This window comes from Propithecus coquereli, unplaced genomic scaffold (genome assembly GCF_000956105.1).
Source record: "Propithecus coquereli isolate 6110/MARCELLA unplaced genomic scaffold, Pcoq_1.0 Scaffold158, whole genome shotgun sequence".
NCBI classification, from domain to species: domain Eukaryota; kingdom Metazoa; phylum Chordata; class Mammalia; order Primates; family Indriidae; genus Propithecus; species Propithecus coquereli.
Window position 1 is genome coordinate 212,141 of NW_012140302.1, and position 9,927 is coordinate 222,067.

The 9,927-nt window shown below is 38.8% G+C and overlaps 1 protein-coding gene across 1 annotated transcript in view; it reads right to left on the reverse strand.

The window, feature by feature from the left end:
- The window catches only part of CDC5L (cell division cycle 5-like), a 78,868-nt gene that overhangs the window by 66,150 nt on the left and 2,791 nt on the right, over positions 1 to 9,927 (reverse strand). The window contains exons 2-5 of the mRNA XM_012640788.1: positions 9,489 to 9,592; positions 7,591 to 7,752; positions 6,879 to 7,006; positions 5,262 to 5,361 (exon numbers count right to left, since the gene is read on the reverse strand). Coding sequence (XP_012496242.1) covers positions 5,262 to 5,361; positions 6,879 to 7,006; positions 7,591 to 7,752; positions 9,489 to 9,592 — 494 coding nt within the window. The remainder of the gene's footprint in view (positions 1 to 5,261; positions 5,362 to 6,878; positions 7,007 to 7,590; positions 7,753 to 9,488; positions 9,593 to 9,927) is intronic.

Sequence of the window (9,927 nt, forward strand, 5' to 3'; positions counted from 1 at the left end):
GGCATCATCATAGCTCACTGCAGCTTCCAACTCCTGGGCTCAAGTGATCCTCCTGCCTCAGCCTCCCAAGTAGCTGGGACTTATAGGCACATGCCACCATGCCTGGCTAATTTTTGTATTTTTTGTAGAGATAGGATTTCGCCCTTGCTCAGGCTGGTTGTTTTTATTTTTTTCTTTGTATTTTCCCATGATGCTATAATCTTAATGATTTCATGATAAGAAAAGTTATTCACAAAATTAAGGAGGAAAAACAAGTTACAAAACAGTATATATAAGTGACTTACAGCATGACAGCAGAAGAAACTCCATAAACCCACTCCCCAGAGAATCTCATGCAAATTATAGATATTAAAAAAACAAATTAAATTCTTTGGATTGCTTTAAATAAATTTTTGCAGATTTTAATTTGCTCTACAATTTCTTGTAGATTTTCCTGTAGAATCTACATATCTTTATAAATTTTGTTATACAAGCATCTCATAACAAGCTGGACTGGCCTGTATGTGAAGTGCAGTGCAGTGCTATTTACTTTTAGATGTTAAATTGCTGATCTGTCTTATAACTTAAACCATTTTTTAATTCATTATAAAAGTAATACGCTTCCTCCCAGTATTCATTTGGGGACATGGCTGATATAATGGTATGTGGCTTGGTTGTATTCACTTGGCATTATGTTGTAAAGGTTTTCTAACGTGATTTGAAGTCTTTATTTCCCAAAAGGGATACATCAAACATGTGAACATTAATTCAAGAAAATCTACTTAAACTTAGCCAGAAAAGCAAGAGTGTAATATCTGAATCAAGATCCACTCCCTCCCTCCCCCCAGGTCAGGAGAAGGAGATGTCACTCCACACAGGTGCAGCCAAGAACACAGGGCTCCTTCTCCCCACCTGCTCCCAGTCACAGGGCTTTCATTCCAGGAGGGGCAGGACATCAGTATTTCTCACCCTGCCACGAGTTACCCGCTGGAGAGGCTAAGTTCCATCAAGAGTGGCTGAAAAGTGAGGCTCCCTTCTTCCATCCAAACAGAGGTCCTACCTCAGGCTCTGTGCTGCCAAGAATACTGGCATCCTAACAGCCCTTGCCCCAGCTTGTGGATGAGGGCTCCACACCGGGAGAGGTAAGACAAGGAGACCTGAGGCTGCTGATGCCCCACCCCTCACTCCCCACAAAGCACTCAGCTTATAAAGCAGGAACAGAGCTCCAAATCTCTCCCCAAAGGAACTGACTTCATCTGCAACAGAGTACAGAGAAGCTCAAACCCAAGGGCACTCTCGAAAACCGTGGAAGTTGGAAGTGGTGAAAGACAACTGGGAAGAAACTGGATAGATGTGCTGGAGATACGGCGAGACTGTGGGCCCACTAGTTTTGTCAGAGAAACAGGGAAAGAGATAGCAGGGAGAAGCCCTCCCAGGGTCAGAACAAATCTCAAACACGAATCTTAGGAACGATCCTTTCAAAGGAGCCCAGATTTGATTGGATCCGTTTGTAGAGCAATTTATGCCCCAGAGCACTGTTGAAAACAATACAGCAAACAACAGCTAGGGATTAGTGGAGCTTAACATCTGGGGTAGTCAGGGAAAGTGATGTCAAAGAGCCCTGCCCAAACCGTGCCATCCCAGGGTGACTGTGGGCATACTCAAGACTGTTCCTCCCTGAGCAGCAACATCAGACCCCTCACATTTCTCGGGGGAGGAAACCGGAGAACACACTTCACTAAAAATAATCAAGCCAGTTAGCAAACAAACAGCAAATAACAATGGGGTGGGGTACCCAGAATTGCTACAATATATTATATAAAATGTCTAGTTTCCAACAAAAAATTATAAGACATGCAAAAAAACAGGAAAGAATGAGATCCACATGCTGGAAAAAAAGCAGTCAACAGAAACTGCCTGTGAGAACAACCAGATGTCAGATTTAACAAAGACTTCAAAGTAGCCATTATAAGTATGTTCTAAGAACAAAAGGAAACCATAATTAAAGAAGGAAGGTATGATGACAATGTTGCATCAGACAGATAATATCGGTAAAAAGATAGGAATGATTAAAAAGAACCAAATGGAAATTTTGGAGTTGAAAAGCACAAAGCTGAAATGAAAACTCCACTAGGGGGACAAAATTGTATATTTGAACTGGCAGAAAGCATTAGCAAACTTGAAGACAGAACAGTATCAATTACTGCAATTCAAAGAACACAATGAGGAAGTATGAACAGAATCCCAGAGAAATGTGACGCATCATTAAATACACCAACATATGCATACTAGGAATGCCAAAACGAGAAAACTGAAAAGAGCAGAATAACATATCTGAAGATATAATGGCTGGAAATTTCACAAATTTACTGAAAAACATTAATCTACACACATCCGGGGAAGCTCAATGAACTCCAGTTAAGATAAAAGCAAAGATATCCACAAACGACCACATCATATTAAAAATGTTGAAAGCCAAAGACAAGGAAAAAATCTTAAAAGCTGCGAGACAAAAATGATTCAACAATTACAACAATTACAATTACAAGGGAACCCCAATTCTTAGCTGACTTCTCATTAAAACAATGTATACAGTATGATTCAATTCTGTATAAATGTTAGTGTAGGTATATACACATAAATACACATCTATATTTAGAGAGAAAAAGGTCTGGAAAGATGTATTTCAAAATGTTAAATTTCATTCTTTAAATAATGGAAATAAAGACTTCAAATCACATTAGAAAACCTTTACAACATAATGTCAAGTGAATATAACCAAGCCACATACCATTATATCAACCATGTCCCCAGATGAATAGTGGAAGTGTTTTACTTTTATAATCAATTAAAAAATGGTTTAAGTTATAAGACAGATCAGTAATTTAACATTTAAAGTAAATAGCACTGCACTGCACTTCACATACAGGCCAATCAAGCCTGTTACGAGATGCATGTATAATTTATAAAGATATGTAGATTCTACAACAAAATCTAGAGGAAATTGCAGAGCAAATTAAAACCCACAAAAATTTATTTAAAGCAATCAATGCTGGCCACACTTGGGAGATTATTCACATATGCATTTGCTATATACCTGGCCCAATCTGGTCCCCAAAAAACTATGGACAAAAATGGAAAAAATATATTTTTTTCAACCTTAAATAGTGCACAGAATCGAAAGGTGGCTAAGAATGGTAGAAAACTTAGGACATCCTCTTGGTTTCTATTTATTATCCCAAGCTGATCATATTCCCACATAAGCTAATTATTCTAGGTTAGTGATGGGCCAGCTATGCCAAGAAGCATCCTCAGGCATAAAGACTCCTCCATCTCAGGATCTGGCACTTTAAAACCATACTGGGGAAACCACCAACACGATGTCAGTTATCAGGTCACGAAGCACTTCCAACCCAGCCTGGGGACCACAGGCTAGGGAGATTATTCCAATGCCCTCATCCCAAAAGCTAGTAAGCTATTATACAGTTCCAATTTGCCTTTTACCTACTTCATCTTGATTTCTGGGCCATTAGGAATGATATCAATGATGAACTTAACCAAAATGAAAAAAGAAGGGGAATATGAAGAGAATCCTGGGTAAAAGACAATGCCTAATATATATCACTTTTTAAATGAAGATTTCTAAAAGAGCCTAATATTTGGTTCTACTCATTCACTCTCTGTTCATTCAAGTTTCCTGTTTCACAGCCAGTGCCTGCCCAACACCAATCAAGGAGAGTAACTAACTGGCAGTCATGCAAAAGTCACATAACCTTGTGTGTCCTCCAGCCACCTGACTCCAAGATGGCTACAACAAACGAAGCTCCCCATGCTAACAGAACAAACCCAACACACCAAGTAAATTGGGCATTACTTCTGCCATGGCTTACAAAATTTTCTTTTTTGAGACAGAGTCTCACTGTGTTACCCTGGCTAGAGTGCCGTGGTGTCAGCCTAGCTCACAGCAACCTCAAACTCCTGGGCTCAAGCGATCCTTCTGCCTCGGCCTCCCAAGTAGCTGGGACTACAGGCATGCACCACCATGCCTGGCTGATTTTTTTTTTTTTGTATATATTTTTAGTTGTTCAATTAATTTCTTTCTATTTTTAGTAGAGACGGGGTCTCGCTCTTGCTCAGGCTGGTCTCGAACTCCTGAGCTCAAACAATCTGCCCGCCTCAGCCTCCCAGAGTGCTAGGATTACAGGCGTAAGCCACTGCGCCCGGCCAAAATTTTTTTAAATATTTGTTTTTTCTGTAACTGTTCTGAAATGGCTACAGGGAAAAAAATACAAGACTTTTTTCACAGTAATAAATAAGCTAAGACATATTAGCAAAATGGGAATTGGACAATTCTGGTGATTATTCACCCAGCAGGGTTGATAAATCATACAGTTTTACTGGTGCTAAGGATGCATAATTATTGAACTATGGAGGAAGATAACCATATTGTGACATTGTGAAATACGTATTTTTTTTCATCCCTGTTTCCTAGCATATAACTCTTAAAATCCTTGGAATCTACAGAGTGTTTAAGTGTCTTTTTGTATGATAATAAATTGACTGATGGCTGGCAGCCCCTAAGTAGCTTCAGGATTAGAGCTGGTCACCAGAAAGACCAAGGCTTGATTAGGCTGGGACTTTCAGCTCCCTACCCCTACCTCCAGGGAGGGGAGAGGGGCTGAAGATAAAGGTGATCACCAACATCCAATGCTTTAATCAATCATGCCTACAGAATTAAGATCCCATAAAAACCCAAGAGGACAGAGTTTGGAGACCTTGCAGATAGCCACATATATAGAGGCTTCCAGGAAGGTGAACACCACCTCTACTTCCCAGGAGGTGGGTACACCCCAACTCCACAGGGACAGAAGCTTCTGTGTGCAGGACCCTTCCAGACCTCACCCTATGTATCTTTTCATCTAGCTATTTATCTGTATCCTTTAAAATATCCTTTGTAATAAACTGGTAAACATGAGTAAGTTTGCCTAAGTTCTGGGAGCCACTCTTAATAAATTAATGGAACCCAAATAAGGGGAGATAAGAACCCAGATTTATAGCCACTTTGTCAGAAGCACAGGCAAAATAACCTGGGACTTCAACCTATGTGATCTGGCGCTATCTCAAGGTGGATAGTGTCAGAATCGAATTGAATTACAGGGCACCCAGCTGGTGTCTGCTGCAGAATCGATTGCTTGCTTGCCACACATCTGCTTACGGAAGTATTCTGTATTGAGTCAGTGAGAGAACATGAAAAACACTTTTTTCCCTATATCCACACATACCTTGCTTCTTCCAACTGTTTCTCTCTTGCTTTCCTCTTGGCCTTCTTTCCCTGAGTATTAGCCAGGCGGGCTCTAGCTTCAGAAAGCATTTCAAGTTCATCTGCCAAAAAAAAAGAGAAGAAAAACTAAGTTCTTCTCCAACAGAAGCAAGGTATGTTAAGATATACCCTAATACTTAAAATGAGAAAAAACATAAATATACTCATTATATGCTGTAATATAATGGAAATAGCTTGAGTTTTGAGTCAAAGAACCTAGGTTAAAAACCAGGCATACCACTTGCTAGCTATGTGACCTCAGTCACTTATTTATCCTTCCTGAGTGTGTTTCCCTATAAAATTGGATTAACAATTCCTACTTCACAGAGATGTTCATAAGAGCTAAATAAAATGAAGTATGTAATGCATGCAGCAAGTATTCATTAAATAGTGACTACATTATCACATCCTTCATTATCATCAACTGGCACAGCACAAATTGTGAAATACTATAAAGACTATTATGAGAAAATCGCTATCATTTGATATATTTTTTCCCCTCACAACTATTCCTCTCCTCCAACACATTTTTCATGGCTCTCCAGAATAGAATAATAAATGCCACTACTGACACCTTAGAACAATTTCTACACAAGGCTGTCCAATGAAATCACATGGGAACTTTTAAAAAACTCAGATTCCAGGATCACTGCCCTCCCTCTACCCCATCCTCCCACCCCAGGGTTAACTGACTCAGCAACTCCAGGGCAAGACACGGCACTTGTATTTTTAAAAGTCCCCCATATGACAAAGATGCAGCCAACCTAGCCCGTTTGCCTTTGGGAACCACTACCTTCAAACTTTTACATTTTAAAAACTCAAGTATTAATTGAGTGCTTCACAACAACCCTGTAAGGAAAAGTAGATATTATTATTCTCTATCTAGCAGGAAAGGGAATCAAAGCTGAGTGAGATTATATGACTTGCCTAAGGTCAAACAGCTAATAAGTAGCAGACATGGGTCTTAAAATCCAATTCCTGATTCTTGATTCAATGCCTCACAAAATCATCATTAGTCTCATCGCAAGTGTTACCTTCTCACACAGATTAAATGACCTGCCTATAGTCAAAGAAGTAATTAATAGGACTGAGGTCCAATATCCTGACTTGTTGCCTCTCTCCCTAGAGTGGGAATGAGAAACAGGATACTCAAGGGCTCACCTCTAGCCTCTGGGAAATCTGCCCAGTGATATTACATTGCTTAATTTTTGTTTTGTTTTATTTGTTTGATTAAGAGACAGAGTCCTGCTATGTTCCTCTGGCTGGCCTCAAACTCCTAGGCTCAAGTGATCCTCCCACCTCAGCCTCCCAAAACAAGTAGCTAGGACTATAGCAACATTGCTTAATTAATTAAGTGAATTGAAGAAATGGAAGATAAAGGTGCACTGTCCAAAAAGAGCAACTACTCTATCATAGAAAAGACCAAATACATTTGGAAAGATACTTAGAATTAACAACTGCTTACAAAATTGGAACTCTAAAAGCTCAGAGGAGTTCAGAAAAGAACTAAAGAGTTAAAAAGAAGCCTGAATAGTTTACAGTTACCAAAGAAAGAAAGTGCTCACCAGCATACACTTACCCTCATCCATATCAATTGGATCGGGCCGTGCTGGTTTTGTTTCTGGATTTGGATCTATTTCCCCAGGTTTAAGTTTTCGTGGATCATCCGTTGTTTCCTCTTCATTGTCTCTTTGGGCAGCTTTATCCCTAGATAAACGCCCAGATGGGTTAGTCACACTGTCATACCATTTCATATTAGAATTATCAGGTTTCTTGCTCTGACACTCTTTTCTCCCAAAAAACCCAATGTATAGGCTTCAACAAAATAAAGCATTTCTACTATCACTTCGTCTGAAAGAGATGGTATTAAAATTTTCTAATTTCAGTATTTCCAATCACTATGAAATAGGATCCAAGCAGCCCCTAATCACAAATGCATACTAATAAAAAAAAAAAACTATTAGTAAAGAACAAAAATGTTCCAATAGTTAATTCTGAGCAGTGTGATTATAGGTAACTTTTATTTGCTCTTTTACTATTTTTTCCCAGATTTCCAATAATTAACCTGTATTACTTGTATCATTTTTTAATTCTTTTAAAAAATATGTAATATATAATTATGATTAGTCATATGAGATTTAGAATATATAATCCAATAGCTTTAGCTCCTTTGGCTTTATTCACGTCTGTAATTATTAATAAAAGTTTAAAGACAGAAAATGCTAAAAGTATGTTCAGCCCCATTCAGAACATACACACATATTTTATGCAGCTTTTGAAGATTCACTTACAGAAGAAATTCATAGTGTTCCAAGCACTGGGCTGCTGTTCTTCCAATGATTGGAGCAATGGTCCTCCACTGAGTTGGCATCAACTTGGCCAAGTGCAAGAGTTTTTCCTCTTCTTCTCTGGACCACTCTGTTTTCTTAATGCTTGGATCCAGCCATTCATACCTATTAAAACGATATCATTTTATATATCAGTCATCTAGCATAAATATCCAATTTACATAATAATTACACTGACTTCTAGTGTCTGAAAAACACATGTTCTCATCCTTCAATTACTAAAGCTGTTCTTTTTGACAATAGAATATTCACTGTGTGGTTAAACTTATCCCACTCAATATTCCCCATCTCACCACATTCTACTGTATCTTAATTATGCAAGATTAGTAATGCTTAAAAAAGGTACTTGGCTGAATCATGACATGCCTTCTTTATCAAGTCTCATTTGTTTTTATCTATTTTATAGTTTATTAGAGGTTTCGAAATTATCTGGAAATAAGGCATCACCACCTCATATTTTCACACTTTTTCTAATTTCCGTTGTACTTTCACATGCTTTGACTCTCACAACACCTTGCCTTACTTCTTTAAGCATTTACTTACACTCACTAAATGTCTTTCAACGTTGTATGCTTTCATTTGGTATGGTTTGAAATTTAAGTAAAACTACGATAGCACCCTCTGTCTTTCCTAATGCCCCACCCACCTCAACTTTTCCATCCAGTCTACTTAGCTGGAGGAGAGCCTGGCAAACAAGACGTAAGTCCTACCAAATATCAGAGAAGGAACTTAGTGCTATTAAGAGAAACAGAAATCAGAACCACTTTTTCAGCCTAAAAACCATCTTCCTCTTTGGAGTCCAATTTCTACATTCTGATCTTTTTCCCATCCATGATCCTAGGAAATTAGACCACTCTTACACAATCCAAAGTAGGCCCCACAATCCTAGGCCCACATTAGTTGGGACTGGGGCCAGATCCTCATGCCAAGAACACATGTAAATAGCTTAATATATCCATTGCTCTGTAATTTAAAAGGTGACACCATAGGTGTAGTGTTGGCTTACGTTATGTTTTAGGGTAGCAAATATACAATATTTTGACTCCATTATGAGTAAACTGAGGTACTATGGGCTTTCCTAGAAAATTAACCATTATTTATCATTTATATTTGGGAAAGTAAGTTCTAACAAGCCAACTTGCCCAGGCATAGTGGCTCATGCCTGTAACCTCAGCACTTTGGAAGGCCAAGGCAGGGTGGATCACTTGAGGCCAGGAGTCTGTCCAAGACCAGCCTGGGCAACAAGCAAGACCTTGTCTCTAAAAATAAAAATAAAAAAATTAGCTGGGGCTGGTGGTATATGCCTGTAGTCCCAGCTAATTGGGAGGCTGAGGTAGGAGGATCGCTTGAGCCCAGCAGTTCAAGGTTACAGTGAGCTATGATGGTGCCACTGCACTCTAGCCTGGGTGACAGAGCAAGACCCTGTCTCTAAAAAAGATCAAAAAAACCCAAAAAAAACCCAGCCAACTTATAAACTTTAGGAACACAACCCATCTATAAGACAGAGACCATTTGTCCCTAAAAGTAGACTCTATGCTTCACAAAGCACTCTCAAATACATTAACTCACTTAGATGGAGCCTCTTATCTCCATCAGTTAGGGTCAAGTATTATTATCCCCAGTTGGGAGAAAACAAGGGCAGGGAAAAGGGAACAGAAAAATGGCTTGTCTGAGATCACATAAGCAGCAACTGATAGCTAAATCGAAAACCAAATCCCCATCTCCCACTTCATACTTTCTGTAATATACTGTCTGCTTTCCTTTACAAGGTTCAAAGAACTGACATTTTCCTCATCATAATTAAGGCAATTTTCTGTTTTCCACTTATTAACCGTACATACCATCTGGCTTTGCATTGCTTTGCTGATTTTCTATGTAGCAGTGAGGCAATCCTAGACCACTGGTTTTTCCCATATTTCATTACCGCTGCTTTCAGAATTTCATCCTAAAAAAAAATTGTCAAAGAAAAAGAGTACATTCAATCACAAAATGCCAAGTGAGAAAAGACAAAACTTAAATTAACTCTGATAGGATTGCTGGAGAGTGAGAGAGAGAGAGAGAGAGAGAGAAAGAGAGAGAGAGAGAGAGAGAGACACATACACACATACTCCCTGGGATCAAAAAAAAAAAGTATGAAAATGTCATTAACTATAATGATAAACAGCAAGCATAAATTAGCAAAATGTAAGAAATTAAGAAATCCCTTAGAAGGACATCTTACCCTCCCTTACACCACAAATGCCAATAAACTGGGAGTGGGAACAGCCCAATTTGAGAAAC